We start from the raw sequence: 20,436 nt of genomic DNA, 5'->3' as shown, positions 1-20,436 counted from the left end.
AAGCTATGTCAGTATAAGCACAGGTATACCAATATAACTGCATCTATGCTATGGCTGTTACTAGTCCAGCTATTTCAGTTAAAAAAAAATAAAAAAACCCACTCCTAACTGACATGGCTATGCTAGTAAAAGTTTGTGTAGGCTAGACTTTACAGTACACCATTTTAATCTAAATAGGGCAAGCAGCCTGTTACTTGATTACTTGCCACTTATTGCTGTTGTTGTTCTCTCCTCCACACTTTGCCCCCACCCCCCAGCATTGCTTCAGCATCTTTTCTCTGCATTTATTGTATTTCAACCTCCTCCTCAGCACTCATCCTCTCCTTCAGTGCCATTACTATCACTTGATATGTCTAAACTCTCATTTTGGTTACTTATCTCCCTCAGACAAAGCTTTCTGCACTGTTCTCATAGCCATGTTCATTGTTTGCGTGACTATTATACTCCTTTTGGCATTAGTGCCACATTTTATAATTTACATTTCTTGCATCTGCTCTCTGGAAATGCTTTTCACATTATTCTGTTCTATATTAGTTCTTAAACTGTCCTCATCCCTGTAGCATTTGAAGTTCTTCCAGGCCTTAAGCAATGTGACTAACATCTGTCATGTGATTCATTCATTCTCCCACCCTCTCCCTGAGCGGGCTGGGGGGAATGGTGCGTGCAGTGTTGTTGTTTTGGTAGGTTTTTTTAATTGTGTAACTACAAAACAAAGGCTAGAGCAACACATTTCCTCATCAATGTCTTCTCTAATACATTCCACACTTTTCATTAGCAGCAGTGCTGAGAAGGGAAATGCCAATCATTCAGGGGTTAAGACTGTAAAACTTCAGTGCAAAACACTAGCTCTCTTCTATAAAACAGTATAAGTGATTCAGCTTCCTAACCATTGTCATCTGTTGTCTCTGTACATTTAGGGCTTGTCTACGTGGGGAAGCTATATCCATACAAGGTATAATTTAAACCACTGTGGTTACATCACCATAACTCCCCATGTGGCCACTCTTATTCTGGTAAAAAGATTTTTTTCTGGGTTTAGTTAGTCACTTTGGAAGCAGTTCAAATTAAGCCCAAAAAGCTACTCTTATACCATATTAAGGAGAGTTACAGTGGTATAATAACTATAGAAGTTTAACTATACTGGTACAATTACACTGGTACATCTGGAAAAATATAGATAAGTCCTTAGATGCAGCGTAAAATAAAGATATATGTAAATCACTGATCAACTCCTGCGAGATTTCTGTCACCACAAAAAGGATGACTTGGGTGATCCACTTAATCCATTGTGAATAAGATGACAATCAGATCTTTCACAAAACTGTGAAACATTGATTTTTGTCTAAAATAGACTACATTTTCAAGTGAATAGTGATTTTTGGGTGCCCAAAAGGAAGTATGATTTTCAAAAACATCCAGTCTCTAAAATTCAGATCCCTTTAAAGCACTCATTTTGGGCTGCCAGTGCTACTTTACAACCTTTTGCTAGCATATGGGTGAATGCAGAAACAATAAGGACACAGTAATTCAGGAAGGGTTTTGCAGTGATGTTCACACCTGGGCAAAGCTGATTTAGGCCCCAATCTTCAGAGTTAACTATGCAGTGTAGACATAGCCTCAGTAGGAGTTAAGGCACTTTTTAAAAACAATGGGAGACATTCTGCTTAATGATAACTGAATGCACTTGTTTACTCACTGTTCAGGGAGAAACTGCTGTCATATTGTGTTGCCTGAAAGGAGGTTGGGTTTCTTTACTGCACCTTAATCTTTTAGATTTCCTCATTTCCTCCTTAGCTGCATTTGCAATAAAGAATGGCACAAGAAGGCGCACATAGCCAAGACTTTCAAAAGTGGCTAGTGATTTTGGCCAGGTTTATACTTGAAAAAGGCTTGGTAGTATGGCTGTACAGACAAAAAGGCTTGGTAGCACTGATGCAGCTTAAACTGGCAAAAGAGTGCTTTTGGAGGTATAGTTTAGACCAGTTCGGCAAGCAAAATAAGCTATGCTTGCAAAAGTACGTTCATGCCCGTATAGCTGCGTCTAGAACAGGGCTTTTGGCAGTTCAGAAATGTCCCCAAAAATCACACTCCTAACTGACATTACTATTTCCAGGTCTATACTAGTGCTTTTGCTGGCACAGTTATGTCAGCCAGGGGGCATGGATCCTGACTTCCACAGCTGTGCTGGCTATATGGTCAAAACTGCCCTTTACCCAGACAGCTTGTTTTGTTCATGGTGAGTGATTTTACTATACTGCTTTGCCAGCAAAGCTGCATCCACATTAGGAGCACTTTGCCAATATGATACACCAGTAACCGACTCCTTGCATAGAAGCTGGTAGACACAGCTATACTGGCATCGTTTCTAGTGAAGCCCTAGTCGAAGCCTGTTCATGTTTAACAATAACTTTTAAATGGTCTCCATTAAATCTGAAAGTCAAAACCTCCTGTGTAGGGGATAGGGATGGAGTTCCCACTTTTATGCTAGGATGGTTTGTCTGGAGCCATTGTGGCTAATAGTATATGGGTTCCACTATGGCTGCATCTTCACAGTGGAAATGGAAACCAAAAACATAAATGTAAGCTTTAGCCTCTTCTCAATGTGTGGGGAAAATTCCTAAATTCAGCAGCCCCCCCTTTCATGCCTGTAATATTTCACTGGTGTTGGTATCAGGCTGATTGTTTTTACTGCAAAAAACAAGCTGCAAAATCACACACACACTTTATAGTGGAAAAAGCTAGTTACTCCTAGTCTTATGATTGGCTGGTATAGTGCTAAAAAGAATGTATAAGAATTGCTGGCTTCTCTATAGTGAATTTTTAGTTTTTTGTCCCCTTAAAGGAACATTGCTTTGATCTGAAGTAATAAGTGAAGGGCTATGACAATTCTGAGATGTATCTGCTGTAAGAATATATATTAAAAATGTCAACTATTTCTAAAAATGCTTGCTGTGGTTTCATTCCCCTCCATAACTGTGCTCCATTGGTTTAATAACCTTATCTATCCTAGGGACACTTTTGAAAGATTTCCTGATTGTAACAACTGAACCAATGTTAGCAACATTGGAAGTGCTAGCGGAGACAAGGCTGTCAATACAACTTTCATAACCATGTTCATTAGACTTGTTCCAAGCAGGTTAGACAACAAGGTACTGAAAACGGCATCAGCAGCAAAACCAGCTGGTCTACGGTAGTGAGTCAAACACTACCAAAACCCATTCAGTTAAACCGAAGTTAGCACCAATGGGAACATTTCCCCCCGCAGCGTAGATACAAAGACTGCAATCTTAATTCTTCTTTCCCTGCAAAAAAAGTAGTCTGAGGGTGAGACATGAGAACTGCAATTTAGAATTTGAATGCATGAAAAAAGTACCTTGCAAGAACTTAAGTATCTGCATCTAATGCACTGAAATGATGAGGTTCAGTTTCTTTGACTGAACTTATCACTGCTTTGATCCTTTTTATTGCATTTGGCAAACCAATAATTGTAGATTTCTGTTACTCAGTGTAGAGCTTTTCTGAATTAAATGGCACACAGTGGCTGGAAAGCGTGGTAGGGGAAAAGTGCAAACCTGGTTATTTTTAGCAAATGCCAAGACAACAGATTTCAGATACTTTATTTTATGTACATTTATTTTTGTCTTCAGCATTTGAATTTTCCTGGAGAAAGATGTCACTTAGTCTTCTTCAGCTGTTTTCTGAGAAACCGACCTCAGATTCTGTTGTCCCCTCCAATAGGACTCTGCCTATGTAGCTAGAGCTGACTTTTTCATTGGGCTACTTGACTGCATATATATCCTTTGATCACCTAAGGAGATGGGGCATTTTAAGTGGTTTAAAGAATTAAAATCTTTTCTTCTGAATTTGGACCATGCGTATTTGTCACCTCAAATATAGGCTACTTAAACACCCCCTTCGTATGGATTTACACCTCATGATTGCCCCATTTAAGTATCTCACTGTGAGCATGTGACAAAAGTGCCCCATAATCTGTACGTGTTACTTTATTAGTTTTTGGGTGAAGTGTAACCTCTGTGGCCCTAAACAGCATGGGACCTTCCTCGAGGGTAAAAGAGGGAGCTGCCAAAAGACTTTCTCTGTAAGGGGCCCTTTTGGAATTCACTCTATTTGGCCTAAAAGGCAGGTTAAGGCCCGTTCTACAGTACAGATCTATATCGGTATAACTGTCACTCGGGTGTGGAAAATTCCACACAAGTGATGTAGTTATACCGACCTAATCCCTCCTGTAGACAGTGCTATGTCAATAGGAGGGCTTCTCCCATTGACACAGGTACTGTCTCTCAGGGAGGTGGATTAACTATGCTGATGGGAGAAGCTTCTTCACTTAAGTGCTACCATGGCACAGCTGTGCCAATGCAGCATTTTAAATGTAGATCTGCCCTGAATCTATTGACTTGCAGGGTGTCCTGCAAAGCCTATCTATTTCCTTGGACTGCTGGGGAGGGATGATATGACTAGATATCTTCAGAGACTGGTTCATGCTAGGGATGTGAACATTCGTTTAAAAAAATCCATTTAAACATTCTAGAAATAGAACATTTAAACAGTTAAACGTGTGGGGGAGTCGTGCTGAGCTCTGCTCCTTGCTCCTGCGGCGCAGAGCTGTAGCTGGGCCGCTCTCGCTGGCGGGGAACTGAGCTGAGCCGAACCAAACTGCAGCTCCCTCCTCCCTGCTCTGCATTTGCAGGGGTAACTGCGCTGTGCTCTGCACCCCCCCCCCCCCCCCGCGAGCCCAGCTGCGGTTACCCCCCCACAGGGTGCCATGCCTTCCTTCTCCTCCTTCCCCCTGGTGGGCTCCCTGCTTCAGTTTAAACAGTAATCAGCTGTTTAAAACATTTAAACAGGTGATTACTGTTTAAACAGTTAAGCTTTTACATCCCTAGTTCATGCTCTTTATTGGTTTAGCCTCTGGAGAAGTAAATTGTCATTTAGGGTGAGTTGTTGTGAGGCCAACTGTATGTTTGTTTTATTGGGAATGTCTTCGTGGCCATTAACTCAAGTTAGCCTAGCTTGAGCAAGAGCAGTCACAGTGCAAAATAACATGAGATGCACTCCCATCTGTGGCACTAATATTTCTGGGGGCATAGCCTCTGCTATTTTGCAACTGCTATAAACTGAGCCACTCTATTTTCCCAGTGAATTGTAGAGAACATGTCTGCCGTATTTGGGCACACATGGGGAATGGTGGGAAGGTAGTGGAGGACTGCAGCGTAGCAGCTGCTGACTTATGCTAACTCAGGCTTTATTCAACCCTTACCGGCCAACCACCAGGAGTTAAAAACATCACCACTCCTGCATTGAAAGTTTTTTGTGCGCAGAGGGGACTCAATTTAACTTTGCAACAAGGACAAGCTCATTACCTTGGGTTGTGTATGTTTTATAGAAGAGTCAAGATACCAGAAAGGTTAAGCAATTGGTTTATGAAAAATGAAAATAAATGAATAGCTGATGTCTTTGCTTGATTTGAAAGTAGTTCCAATTCAGCCATCCTGTCCAGAACCTGTACAGCTTCAAAGAGCAAACCCCACATGTAAATAAAGAAAGCAACAATTTGCACTGTTTGCATTTGCCTTGCCTACACTTGGCATTTGCACCAGTGCAGTGATAACATTTGCTGGCCCATGACAATCTTCAAAAAGCTTTCGATTACTTGAAATTATAGGTTCATATCCCAGCAGGGATGACTGTCCTTCATTTTTATAAAGTATAGTATGTAAACTGACTTTCATGTAGTATTTTGTATATGGAACCTCTCATTTTAAAAAGGTGAGGTCCCATCTAGCCAGCATGGATATCAAAAATCCCATAGTACTCTATACAAGAAGAGGTTTAGCTTGAGAGTCCTTGATCAAAATGTTCCTTCCTCCACCGACAAGCCACCTGACTGTTGTGCAGCATGTTGTACACGAATAGGTTACTAGGATGGAGCTGCTGTGCAGGTGACTACAGGATGCATTTGAAAGGTGCTGGATGTAGATACTTTAAACCATGTTGCAAGTTAATTCAGCACATAATCTTACATATAAGTGTAAACTGCTTGAAATTTGCATCTTGCCTGAGGTATAAATGCTCCATCTGCCGGGACACCTGAGCTATTAAACACAGTGGGGGAAAAAATGCAGTGCTGGTAGCTCAACACTAGCTAAAATAAGCTGTGGGTGATAAATTGCTGTAGTTAACTCAATGTAAATAAACCTTAAGCTTTCACAGAATAGCATTCACTCAGGCAACGAAAACACACAAGCTGAGTAAAAGATATACTGCTGAGAGGGCAACTGACATCTTGTAATTTAATTCGCACAGACTGGATTGTGTGGGGGGGGGGGGGAATATTTAATTAAAATGTACAAGATGCAATATATTCTTCTTCCATGTCTCTGCCAGAAATAGCAACCAAATTACACAGAGCTGACAAATGAGCAATGAGTTGGTTTAAAAGATTTAACCCCTAGCTAAAATAATTGCTACCAATAGGATAAGATTTCTAACTGCAGGTACAGTCTTTCACAACACTATCTTTTACACACATTCCTTTAGAATAATTGAGCTTATTCCTGGATGGTTCTAGAATTCCCTTTGTCTTATATGTTTCATTGTAATATATCTCCACCAGGCAACTGTGTCATATATGAGCACTTGAAAGTATTTTCAAGGACTTCTAATCCCATCCTTCCTCTCTTACTAGAAGTCAAGACCCGAGTTGTTCTATTCCTGGCTTTACCATGTTGACTTGGCCAAGTCATTTAACCCCCACCATGCTTGAGTTTCCATATCTGGAAAACGGGGAACAAATACTTGCCTCACAAGCATGTTGACACAAATAGAGCCCTGCAAATCTGCGGATGCGGATATCCGCAAACGATTTCTTGTGGATCATGGGCGGGTGGTCAGAGGTCAGGACCTCTGTGACTTCTAGGGCAGGTCTGGAGCAGTTGCCAGCCAGGGGTGCAGCAAACAACTGATAGGCAGGAGGGCATGGTTCATTAGCTGTTAGGTGGGAGGGGGCAGCTAGGAAGGCTCCTTAACTGGTAGGCAGCCAGCAGGGCTCAACAGTTTGGGGTGGCAGGGGCTCAGTTGATGGAGGGCTGCTGGCTCCAAAATAGCTGATCTGCAGATGCGGATGTGGGTAGGGAGGGTGGATTGCGGGTTGGGTGAAAGTTTATTCCTACGGATGCAGATCGGATGTGGATCCACGTATTTGTATCTACGCAGGACTCTAGGCATAAATACTATTAGTACCATGCTTTGCGGGGGAAAGTGCTACAGAAGTCCAAAGTACTATTTTGTTCAACCTTTAGTTAAAGGTTAGACCTACTGAACAACTAGTTTTGATTGTTCTTTTAAGGTGATAATTAAGGAAAAAAGATTGGCACGGATTCCATGACTGCCAGAGACCTGTCACATTTTCTACCTCAACCCCTAGGCGATGGCCCGGAGCAATCAGCCTGGTGGGGGGCCTCTCTGCTCACAGCTGCTGCAGGGGGCCTCAGAGGTCCAGGTTCCCCTGATGACCATGGTGGGCTGGAGCTCCAGGGTCCCCCTACTGCCTGTAGCAGCAGTAGCCACAGGGGATCACAGAGCCTCAAGCCAGCCCCCTGCCTCAGGCTTCAGTATTGCCCAGACAGCTCCCCTTGTTGGTCCTCTTCTATCCTTTGCCAGGACAGCCACCCCAGCCCTACCAGCTGAGGTGCAAGCTGGCTCTTTCCAGCAGGAATCCCCATCATGTTTAACAGGAGATCATGTTTACTAGGGAAACATTCCTCACACCCCCTGGCCCTCTCACTGTTCCTAGGGGTTCAGCTCTCCCGTGCGGAGATGTCAGCAGGTAAGCCCTCCCACTGCATCCCCTTCTGTCAGCCCTTTGGATTAAAAACCTGCACTGGTGTAAGGTATATAAAGCAAGAAATACTTTTTGCATGAAAGAGCACTAAAAAGGGGGAAGCACTTCTTTCAGCCCTTTACATCAGTGCAGGTTTTTACAGCCAATGGGCAATCCCCTTAGATTCTTCCTGGTCCTGTACAGCCCCCATGTCCTTTAAACTGGCCAAAGGAGAGTGCATGTGCTGGCACAGGTGAGCTGAACCTTCGTCACTTACTGTGACTGGCCACCCTGTGACAGTAAGCACCTGGCTTTTCTAGAATTTGTCTTACAATGAACCTATTAAGTGATGAGAGACATGGTGTTTCATATTTAAGCCATTCCTTTTGAGATGAGATAGTCATTGTGATGTTTAGATCACACAACTGCTTAATTTACCCCATTCCCAGTTCTGTTCATTCCAGCAAGTCCACCATACCTTGGGAAAAACATTGCTTAGGCTGATCCAGTGTGTTCAGTTGGGTGACACTGGTGATATGCTGCCTCTTAGCAAAACAAAAAAGAACTCAGGTGTATATATGCTACATGGTGGATCATCAGCTGGGGTAGAGAGTGTGACTCTGAAGCAGAGATGTGGAGAGACATTAAAAAAACCACACACTTGTTTGATAATTACAGACATCCTGCAATGGCCCCACCAGTCCTTGGTATCTGTAGAGTAACTTCATTATTGCAATTTAACAGCTGCCAAAGTCAGTGAATTCAATACTAGTCTAAAGTGTGAAAAGCGTCACATTGCTAGAAAGGATTTTTTTTGCACATGATATGGTGCTATACTAAAAATCTTTAAATTGTTTTTCTATGTTTCTGGGTATGGTGCTTTGGCTTATCAGAGATTAAAGCAGTAGTGTGTGTAACAAAGAATTAGATGATAGTTATGAAAAAAACAGATGCGACTCTTGCTTGTTTCTGTTCTCCCCTCTGCAGCAGCATTAGTTCTGGGCTGTTGGGGGATCGTGATTATTAATATAAAATATTAGGAAAATGCTGTGTTTTATGGGAGGAGACTGGAGATGAAAACATTTGCCCAATCCTTCTTCTATTGAGTCACTGAAAAAACTATCACTGAAGTCAGTGAGAACAGTCCCAAGGAGTTTAGTACAAGATCTAACTCTAGTGCAGGAAGAAAAAAATTAGTTTAAACATAATACTGCCTGCTTTTCAGAAACACTTTGATAGATCAGTGTTTCCTTCAGAAATAATGGGATTTATATTTGCATTTGAGTCATGTTACTTTGATACACTTAATCTCTTCTCATATGTAAGCTACTCCATACCCTTAATCATTGTTGTTGCCCTTCTCTATCTTTTCCAATTCTAAAGTATTTTTGAGATGAGGCAACCAGAACTGCATGCAGTATTCAAGGTATCATGGATTTATAGAGGCATTCTGATATGTTATATTCTTATCTATCCCTTTCCTAAAAAACTTCCTAACATTGTTTGCTTTTTTGACTGCCACTGGACATTGAGCGGATGTTTTCAAAGAACTCTCCACAATGACCAAGATCTTTCTTGAGTGGTAAAAGAAAATTTAGACTCCATTTTGTATGTATAGTTGGGATTCTGTTTTCCAATGTGCATTACTTTGCATTTAGCAACAGTGAATTTCATATGCCATTTTGTTGCCCAATCACCTAATTTTGTGAGATCCCTTTAACTCTTTGCAGTCTGCTTTGAACTTAACTATCCCAAGTAATTTCGTATAGTCTTTAAATTTTGCCACCTGTTTGCCCCTTTTTCCAGATCATTTGAATAAGTTCCGCCACACTTGTTCCAGTACAGATCCTTGGGGGACACCACTAGTACCTCTCTCCATTCTGAAAACTGTTCATATATTCTTATCTTTGTTTCCTGTTTTAACCATTTACTGATCCATGAGGACCTTCCTTCTTACCCCATGACAGCTTACTTTGCTTAACAGACTTCAGTGAGGAACTTTGTCAAAATCTTTCTGAAAGTCCAAGTACACTACATCCATTGGATCACTCTTCTCCACGTTTGTTTGACCCCCTTAAAGAATTCTAACGGCTTTGTGGGGAATAATTGCTCTTTACAAAAGCAGTGTTGACTCTTCCCCAACATATTGCATTCATTGTGTCTGATAATTCTGCTCTTTACTATAGTTTCAACCAATTTGCCTGGTACTGAAGTTAGTCTTATCGACCTGTAATTGCCAGAATAGCCTCAGGAGCCTTTTTTTAAAAATTGGTGTCACAATACCTATTCTCCAGTCATCTGGTACAGAAGCTGATTTAAGTGATAGGGTACATAACACAGTAAATATTTCTGACATTTGAGCATGTAACTAAGTTTATGGGACAGGTATTTGGAGAAACTATACTGCACAGTTGCAGGTATTTGTATACTATTCCGTGGAACACTCTTAGAATGTCATAATAAATTAGACAGGCCATTCTTACCTGGTGTCTGTAATTATACCAGCCATTTGACCCTGCTACAATGACAACCCAGTGCTTGCCTCCATCTTCAGGATCCTCGAGAGGAAGTGCGTTGATTCCCAGGATACAGGCTAGCAATACAATTGCTTTCAAAATCATTCTCTTCTTCGTTAACTCCACAGCTCCAGAAACTAAGGAATAAATTTGAAAGACGAGGTCATAAAACAGCAGAATAAAGCCACAGCAGTAATTTCTGCATTTAAAAAATACAGCACATTGCAATGCAGGTGAGACTCAGCTCTTGTTTACATCTTCACTTCAATGTCAAACTCCTACCTAGAATAAAAGCCTTTGTAGGAATATAAATGAATCTGAAATGGACCAAAACAAATGAAGCCAAAAGACTTGAACGTTTTCTTCTACAATAGCTAGTAAATTGATTAGGACCCTTACGTGTGAAATGAGTATCACCATCAACCATATTTTACAGATAGTTTTTTCTGGAATAAAAATCCATGAAACTATTATAGATTTTTCATTCTATTTTGTTTCTTCAGTCCCTGCTTATGTTATTTATTGGTGAATATGTTCCAGCTCTCCTTTTCCCCTCACTGAGCGTATAAGCCCCAACTATAAGCCTTGGCTCTTTAGGTCAAGTGGTAGCAGTTTATGCAGTCGGTTCTGGAGTCTCCAACTCAATTCCTGGAGGTGGTGTCTGCCAAGGCGGCAGACTTCAATTCCACTTCCTGTTTGGGGAGGGGGTCAGGAGACCTGGAGAAGTTTAACTTACAATTGGGAAAGAAGCAGCCAAAGCACAGCATCCCAACTGCTATGCAGCAATGCAGGCACAAAGTGTCAATTCACCCTTCACAGTCCTCTCCAAAAGGCTCAGCTAGGAGAGGCAAAAGGAAGCAGTGTTACTATTTTGGGGAAAAGGGAGGGAAATGCTAAGATGTCTGATTCTCTGCCCCATGTGGTCTTCTATGTTGGTGCAAAGTGGGTGTAAGGTGCTACCAAATCAGTATGCTATAAACAGCTTGGGTCAGATTAAACTAAAATAATTTCTTCTAACTGGTGGCCATAGACATTCAAGTCTGCTGCATCTAATGTGATTTATTAAATCAAATTGTGCTCTTTCATAATAATCACTCACCTTTGATGTATGACAAAAAAGATGAGATGCCCCCCCATGGCCCTAAATAAACAGCATTTTACAATAATAATCTAGTTACCAAAACCAACTTTTGGTTGCTAAACATTACCGAGATATGTAAAGATGTTGTGGGGGTGGGGCAGTGTGCTTCAGCACTGCTTTCTGAAAAGCAAAAACCACCAGCTCACAAGTTACACTCTGTACTAACACTGGATAGTGGGATTGTCACCATTGTTCGTATCACTGAATAGGTAAAACCAGCTTCAGCTCCTCACTGTGCCAAAGTCATCTACTCCACTGACTACCCAAAGCACCCCAGAAAAGCAAAGTAGTCAGCATAACTTCTGAAATTGCAGTGTGTGGTAAAGCATTTGTGAATGGCATGTAGCACAAGTCCTTTCCAAGACTGGCTCTACTGGCCACCAATAACTCTATTAATAGTTTAGCAAACAAGAATATACCTTTGAAAAGAAGGGAAAACTTAATGGGCTGACTGACATACACAAAGTGCAGGGGATCACATCAGACCATTCCCTATTAGCCAAAAGAGCTAGTAACCTTCATGTTAAATTCCAGTATAGAGATAAGGATAAGAGGGAATCAAAGCCAAAAAGTTACTATTTTGCCTTTTTTCTAAAGCTTGTTAGGTCCTAGAACACTTGTAATTCACCTCTGCATAGGTTAAACCACAGCAAGCACGTGTGGTTTGCAAGTGCATGCATAAAATGTAGTTATTAGGATTTATTAGACTGAATTATTAGCTACTTCATTCCATTGCAATAACTTTTGTTAATCAGCTAAAATAAACAGTTTGCTTCCTTCAGCATACAAGGAAAGTTTGTCTACAACTAGCTGTGTATTGTTTTAACATCTGTTGCATTCTACCCATCAACAAAAACTGTAAGGTGTCCATTTTGCTACTCCCTTCAGAAGTTTCAGACATATCACAGAACAGTCATTGTCTTGGAGAGATGCCATATTCACAGCATGCATACAAAGTACATAATAACAAAACTGAGATCCATTTGTCTAGTAGTATACATTTTACATGGTGCCATACAATCCCTGACAAATTTGGTTTCATGATCAGAGATATTTAGACTATTGCTATATTCAGGCTCTCCTCCTTTCCCTGACAGTCCTAAAAATTTAACTGACTTGGGTTTAATTGCATGCTACCAGTTAAATGTCATGCTAACAGATCCTTCAAACCTGAACATTTGTTTTTTGTAAGAAACCCTTTTCCTAACTTGCTCACTGAGGTAAAACATCCAGATGATGCTAGCAAGTTGAGATGCGCAATTCTTGTTTACATGAGACCTGCAAAGGGAAATAGATGGCTCAGAGGATTAGAATTAAGATACAAAAACTTTCATAGAATACTTTGTTGTTCTATAGATATAGGTCATTGGTTCAAATCCAGGTCATGTCAATAGCGACTGAGTTGCTAGGCCACTGACCAATGATCAGATGGTATGTGAAGCGAGGTGGTGGATCTCTGTCCAGTTCCTAATAGATAGTTTTTGACACCTATCACTAGACATGGCACCACATAGCAGTCTCAGTAGACAAGCCAAGGACTTGAATGGGAATGAAGGCTTAACTACTCCCATTCCAATATTGGTCCTTCCAGATGTAGCACAGGATGATTACCAGCTCTGTTACAGGGATAAACAGAGGGCAACATAGCCCCAAGCCTGCTATTTTATCACCTGCCTAGGGCAGACATGTACAAGGAAAAAAATTCCCAAGACTAGGGATTTTAGGATATGTAAATTAATATAGTTTACCGTGAAAAATTATGTAAACCACATAAGCAAATGTCTATTCCTCAGTATCATCATCATGGCATATCCCAAAGAGTCATGGCCTCCTTGAAAATTGAGCACCACCCAGGTCAATCTCTGGCAAGGTGCTTAAAGTGATCTATTCCGTTTATGTCCACCACTCACAATCTTGTCACACCATCAAAGCTTTTCATGCCTACATGATCACCAGACATATAGTTGTATTCCTTGGTACACACGCTTCAGAATTCTGTTGGTCTTCATTCTAATATGTCCATACCAAGAAAGCCACCAAAACCAAGCCAGTGTTGATGGTGGTGGTTGATGGGTTTGAATTCAAATAACCTAATTTTTTATCTTGTCCTGCCACTTGATATGAAAGCAGCTGATAGAGATGAGAATCAAAATCTTCAAAGAAGTATTCTTCAGCTTTCCTCAGTGCTCACATTCCAAACTACTATATAACTGTAGTTCTATAGATCTGCAGCTTCATAGCAAGCTTGATGTCACAACAACCATGCAGAACCTGTAGAAAGGCCTAAAACATGGCAGCAGCTGCTACTGCTATGTGTGTCCACATCTTTCAAGCATCCAGCAGCATGTCTATGATTCTGCCCAACTGTTTAACAGCTGCCACCTGCTCAACATCTCATTTGGACAGGTTAATATTAAGTTGGTTATAACCTGGAGCGGAGTCTGCTTAATAGTAATGGCCAGGAACATAATTTTATCTGGATTCATAACCAGATCAATGTGTGCTACTTCTTGTCCAGCCAATAATTAAACTAGACAGAGCAATACTAGCAAGGTACCAAAAAAATAAGTTTAAAAAAAAAAAAAAAAAGCTTAAAATCTTCAGGGTTTTCTGAACAGCTTCTAAAATAAACTCAAATAGCAAATGTATAGCAAAGAGCTACTTTATCTAGCTCACTGCTTGATTCTAACTTTTTTAAAAAAATGTTTGTCTGAAGGACAAGCCTAGACTGTTGAAAAGGGGTTACGTAGATTAAAAAGATGGTGCTCTGTGTTGAAAGAGGACACCTGACCAGTAATGTGAGAAATGAATAATCCTTGTCACATGTTATAGCTTCAGGTCACAGACTGCAACAGAAACAAACTCAACTAATTTGATTACCAAGAATTCACAGGTAAACAATAAAAATATACAATTGTAATATGTTCCACTAGATGGTTTTAAAAATAAAAAAATACAGGTACTGAAATTCTGAATCAGTCTAGTAATAAAGTAGACCCTTGGGAATACAAATGTTATGTGCAGTATGTCTTGTTATACAAGACAATAAAGAAATGGTCTCTATGCTGGAGGGTTTAAAATTCACAGAGGATGTGCTGGATGACCCAAAGAATGGTGATGATTTAGATCTATTAGCTATTCACCTTAGATAAAGCACTCTTAACTGATAAGAGGTCTTCACTATATTTAGGATGATAAACATTGCAGTTGTTTTCTCTACAGTAGAGCCTCAGAGTTGCAAACAACAGAGTTACGAATTGACTGGTCAACCACACACCTCATTTGGAACCAGAAATACACTATCAGGCAACACTATCAGGCAACAAAGACCAAAAAAATACTTATAGTACAGTACTGTGTTAAACTACTGAAAAAGGGAAAGTTTAAAAACATTTGACAAGGAAAGGAAACTGTTTGTGATTGTTTCATTTAAATTAAGATGGTTAAAAGCAGCATTTTTCTTCTGCATAGTAAAATTTCAAAACTGTATTAAGTCAATGTTCATTTGTAAACTTTTGAAAGAACCACCATAACAACTTTTGTTCAGAGTTATGAACATTTCAGAGTTTACACACAATCTCCATTCCCCAAGTGTCTGTATACTTAAATAGTTATTGTCTACACATGCATTAACTGAAATATGGTAGACAATATAGCCTCTGTAGCAGAGCTATTATAAGTGCAAAAAGTAATTGGGTTTCTTTTAAATGAATGTAATGAGTAAACACTAGATCTGGAGGAATCTAGTTTTTCTAAAAAGCTTTAATTTTTTTGATTAAATTCTACACTAATTGAGTGGTCATTTCAAAATTCCAATTACCTAGGAAATCTTTTGCTATAATTGGCTTCATTTCAGCTACTTCTCTCATTATGGGCCACCTTGTTTGCAATCAAGTTACAATTCCATTCCAATCAAAGGTATTTTCATAGTGCTAATAATCACTGTAATATCTAGGTGCTGAGTTTCCCAGGATAAGGGGGACAGGCCCAACATACAAGTCACATAAAACTCATTCTGCTATGCTTTGTCAGATATACAGTACCCATGGGGGCGACAGTACCTATGAGGGTATGACTAACGCCAACACTTCAAAATCTGCATATCTAAAGTTAAGCTCCCAAATAAGTGGCCAGATCAGAAGTAACCACAGCTCACACTGAAATAAGCATGTAGAAAATCTCCTAATTTCTATAATTCAGTGGGGATTTTCCCACTTTAATTCCTTTTGAAAAATATTATATTTTGTAAGCAGTAGAGGCAGGGGTTAGAAACTGACAGTTACCATATGCATCTCTAAACATTTTTTATTAGTGGTTTGTTGTGATAATCTATGTAAAAAAAAAGTCCAATCATTGATAGCACAAAGGCCACATTTATAGTAAATGGAAAGTGTTCTGGTCCACATCATTTTAACCAAGACAGCCTTTATTTTACAATAAAAATGGTGTAAAACACTTTAATAACAATTAACCTTAAGTTTAAAATGACTTCAAACTGGTATCCTCGTGCTAGCTGATTCATTCCTACAGCAGCAGGAGCAGTGACATATGCCCATTTCCCAGCAGATGTGAGACATCAGCTCCTCCCTGTGACTGAAACAAACCACTCGCCCTACTTTTAACCTAGGAAGTCCAGGTTGTAACATGATAGTCTCAAGGTCTCAGTGAAACCAGTTCAGTTGTTTACTTTCCTATCCACCTACTCACATACAAAATGTCCCTACAGGTTAAGTTAGTAATTTTTTTTTATCATGAAATCATTCTCCAAGCTGCATGTACAGATATCAATGCAGAAATTATTCATATAATGTATTATGCATTGTTCTGTAGATAAGACTGCTATTTCTTTGAGCATGAACAGGGGAAAAGACAGACACTTTTGTCAGCAATGGTAGAACAAGTTGGTTATGACACCAGAACAGAGAGGAAGGTGGTTTAGAAAACTTTGTACTATTGATATTTTTCTGATTGCTCATTACTATTTGTCTTGCCATTTTACATTTTAAGCTTTTCAAGGCAGGAATTGTCATACTATGTACTTCTACTGTGTGCAGCACAATGGAGTCCAATCCTGATTAGCATTTGGAGTACAACTATAATATAAATGTTTAACAGATTCATATAAAGTTAACTGTCCACCTCAACTGTAAATAAATGCATTTATGCACAGTAGTGCATTTCAGAGTTAATCTGCAATGTGGGGGGAAAGTCTTATCTATACAGAAATTAAATTCTTTTGTCTCATTTTCCAATGAAAAACTTATCCTCCAGGACCAAATCTGTGCATGCTAAACAGTAAGTAACTCCTCTTCCTCACATAAATTTCCACACTTTCTATGCTCTCCCCTTTATGCATGGAATGCTTTTCCTGAGCTGCTCTTCAAATCCAGTGCCACTCTAACATTCCTCTCTAGTGAGCAACTTGGAGTGTGATTCCTACAAGAGACATTGACTATGGCTAGATTGAGGTGCAACTGGAGATGGTAACAAACTTTCAAGATTGTTATTCCCCACTTGATTTGTAGATCTTTCCCCTACATTTGTCTACTTTTAGATTGGGCAGGGACTATGGCTTCCTCTGTTTATTCAATGCCTAGTACAGGTGGGTGCTACTGGAAAAAATAGACATCAAGTGGATCTAGTTTTTAAGTCTGTCAATGGTGCTCACAAAAGGTTGTTTGAACTTAATACTAACTGCTTACAAGTGACTTCCTACAACCCTCCAGTTGGAAAGTTTCTTTAGCAAAGCCATAGCTCTCACACGCTCTTTCCTTTCAGTTCCCTCTATCATTTCCTTTAGTACACACAGATGCACCTGGAGTTTGTTGCTGAGTAGTTAGATTTCTGCTTAGCACAATGCCTAAAGCCCTCTTATTTAGTAAGGTGGTACAACACCACCACTACTACTGTAGGCTGAAATGGACACTCATGAATTAACAAGTAAAATTACTCTTACCCCCTTATATAGTTGAATAGAAGGCTTTGGCTGGTGGTTCAACAGCTAGTAGTTATAGCTGTTGATTTTAAGTGGTCTTAGCCTAGGGGTAGGAATGAAGCATTACCCCACCCCCTACCTGCTCTTTGACTGTGTGGCCCAGGCCCACTGCTCTGTGAGGAAATCCCTTCTGCCCACAAAAAGAACTCACCTTTACGCCCTGTTCCCAGCAGGCTGCAGTTCCACCTATATTCTGAAGAGTGGTGCTCTGCCCCTTTACCATTACCCAGTTCAGTGGCCAGGCCCAAAGCACAGGGTCTACGCCAGGGATACCCCTCCCTGCATGCCCCTGCCAGATAGGTGTCCTAGGGGGAATCAGAGTGCAAGTGTGAAAAAGCAGGACCCTTTTTTTCTGGGGGGAGGAGGAGAGCAAGGAGGGGGAAGATGCACATATTAGACAAAACCCCTCATAGCCAGCTGTCCAGTCACCCTAGGTACCAGTGGCATCCCCTTGCAGAACGCTCCTGACTAGGGCCCCCAGTACAGGGGGTACCCCCAGCATCCCTTCACACCACGCTCATGCCACTGGCTCCCAGGGTACCTCCAGCACCTCCTTGCCACATGCCCGTGTCCAGCTGGTGCCCTAGCAGGGCAAGGTCCATCTACCTCCCCCCCCCCCCCCCGCCTCTCCCTACACTCATTTCAACCTCCCCCCCATCCCCAGAAGGGCTCCTCTCCGCCCATCCCCCAATGGCTCTGCTCCTCGCCCAGCGTGCCCGGGCAGCGCCGACTCGGGGACAGCTCTTACCCAGACCGGGTGCTAGGCGGGAATCGCCGTCACCTCCGTCCTCAGACACACCTCAGCAAACCCTGCGGCTGATGTGCTTTGCAAGTGCGAGCCTGACGGGCGGCCGGGGACCCTATATGGAACCAGCCGGCCTCTTGGTGGGCGGGGATACTTGTGACTGGCGGCACCATCGGCCAATTCGGTCAGGGCAGACGCGCAGCCCGAGGCCGTCCAAACGGACACTACAGTTCCCAGAATGCTGTGTTCTGCCTCTGGCAGCAAAGCCGACGGCCCTGGGTGCAATGCACGCTGGGAGTTGTAGTGCTGGGGTGTTCAGTGTGACAGATAAGGGACTCACTGGCACAGTTTGGTACGTCCTAGCCAACCTGGTGGGTGTGGGCTGCGCTGGCTCCAGGGGGCTTGAGCCCCACCCCTGGGTGACTACCTTTGTTGGGTGGAATGGAAATAAGGGGAAATCACATTAAAATTAAGGGACAATGCTTTAATTTAAGGGACATTTTTGGGAAATGCTATTTCCCTTAGCATAGGCTGTATTTTTCTCGTGTGTACAGTTCTACTGCCCTCAAGTACACAGTGCAGTCCTGCAATTAGCATAAGCTTCTCTTTAATTATACAATTGTACTTATCAGTTTTAATACATTTAGTACATCATAAAAGAAGTGGTCACCCTAAGGGACAAATCAATGAAACAAGGGATTGTCCCTTTAAAATAAGAGCTGGTTGGTCACTCTATCCACAAAATGTCTGCAAAGCACTTTGAAGTGATGTATAAGTGCTAAATATTATAGGGTTTGTTTCCAGGATAAATTTAATGCCATAATTATACCAATATAATTGCATTGCTGTTGTTATAGCCTTATAGTTCCCCATGTGAATATGATTTTGAGTGCCTTTTTCTGTTTTAGTTTATATTGCTTTGGAGCGGTATAAACTAACCCAGAAAAAGGGACAGTTGTTCAGGAATAAGAGTGCCCCCTGGGGAGTTATATTAGTATAACTACAACAATATAATTATGCTGGTAAATTTCCCTTTGTGCATAATCCCATAGGCAACCCTGTTTTTCAGTATAGCTTGTTTCCATAAACTATACCAGCATAAGAGGCTTTATACCAGTAAAAGCTATTTCAGTATAAAATAACACCCCAGACTGAAATAGCTAAATTGGTACAAAAACTGTTTGGAGACCTTACATCTTCCCTGAGTCAATGTAAGGGTTATGATGTTGAATCTTTAACAAGGAAGCTCTTTCCCAAAATATTCATTAGTAATTTCAATTAAATAGGTGTTAAGAAATTAAAACAAAAATACTGGAAAAACTTTCAAGTGTAGGTCTATTCTATACAAGAAAATATATAGTTATGCTGGCAAACCTAATGTAGACACAACTTCTAGCAGCAAAAATGTGCTTTTGCCAGCATAATTTATACCAGTTCCATGAACGAAATAAGTGATATCAGCAAAAGCATTTTTATGTTATAGCTATCTACACTAGGCCTTTTGCCAGTATAAAAGTGTCATAGAAATTCACACCACTGACTGACATTGTTATACCAGCAAAAGTTTCTAATGTAGATCTAGCCGATATAGACTAGGGATAAGAGTCCCTTGCCTTCTCAGTTGCTCTGCTTTCAGTCTCAAATTGTAATAACTATTCACTAATTTTCTTGTCACAAACTAGACAAGACTTGAATTTCTAATAGAAAAAAACACTTTAAAAAGTTCATATTCTTTTTTGCATCATAAAAAGCATAAAACACCACAAGCCCATTTTTCCCTTTTCAAGTAACCTTTACATTCACCCTTCCCCTTTTCAAGAAGGTATATTATCTTTCTTCTTCCAGACTCCATCTGTGTTCATTGTAGTACCCATTAACATGAATACAAGAAAACTAATTTTAATTACATAATTCTGCTATGACCTTTGTTGAAATTCGTTAGAAAACTGAGGAATCCATGTGGTTGAACTGTCTCAATCTATCACCTGATCATGAACTGAAAAGATCATGATTAACCAATGCTGGAAATAATCCTTTTTTGGATGCTGATATCTTTCGCAAGCAGACACATTCCTCCCAAACTTTAATGGCTAAGCTTGTAAAATTGATGAATGATTTCTCATAGATCACCTCTCTGATCTGCCAAAGTCCCCAATACAGCATTTTCTAACAGAAATAAAGATTATTTTGAGCTTAATT

General features: G+C 40.7%; 1 protein-coding gene and 1 long non-coding RNA gene across 3 annotated transcripts in view; one reads left to right on the top strand and one right to left on the bottom strand.

Annotated features, from left to right (window-relative positions):
* Positions 1-18,376, bottom strand: part of LGMN (legumain) — a 38,181-nt gene extending 19,805 nt beyond the window's left edge. Inside the window, exons 1-3 of one of the 2 annotated variants that reach the window (XM_067547059.1) lie at positions 18,241-18,320; positions 11,093-11,194; positions 10,324-10,493 (exon numbers count right to left, since the gene is read on the bottom strand). In XM_067547059.1, the coding sequence (XP_067403160.1) occupies positions 10,324-10,493; positions 11,093-11,123 (201 nt within the window). In that variant the 5' untranslated portion in view covers positions 11,124-11,194; positions 18,241-18,320. Of the gene's footprint in view, positions 1-10,323; positions 10,494-11,092; positions 11,195-18,240 lie in introns of both variants that reach the window. The other variant, XM_067547060.1, reaches the window with a different exon arrangement.
* The window catches only part of LOC137152463 (uncharacterized), a 48,772-nt gene that overhangs the window by 20,316 nt on the left and 8,020 nt on the right, over positions 1-20,436 (top strand). The gene's annotated exons all lie outside the window — the stretch shown is intronic.

This window comes from Emydura macquarii, unplaced genomic scaffold, assembly GCF_026122565.2.
Source record: "Emydura macquarii macquarii isolate MOO-44397 ecotype Brisbane River unplaced genomic scaffold, CSIRO-AGI_Emac_v2 contig_1229, whole genome shotgun sequence".
Lineage (NCBI taxonomy): Eukaryota > Metazoa > Chordata > Testudines > Chelidae > Emydura > Emydura macquarii.
Note: the sequence above shows the minus strand (reverse complement) of the source record. Positions and strands in the feature narration are given on the sequence as shown.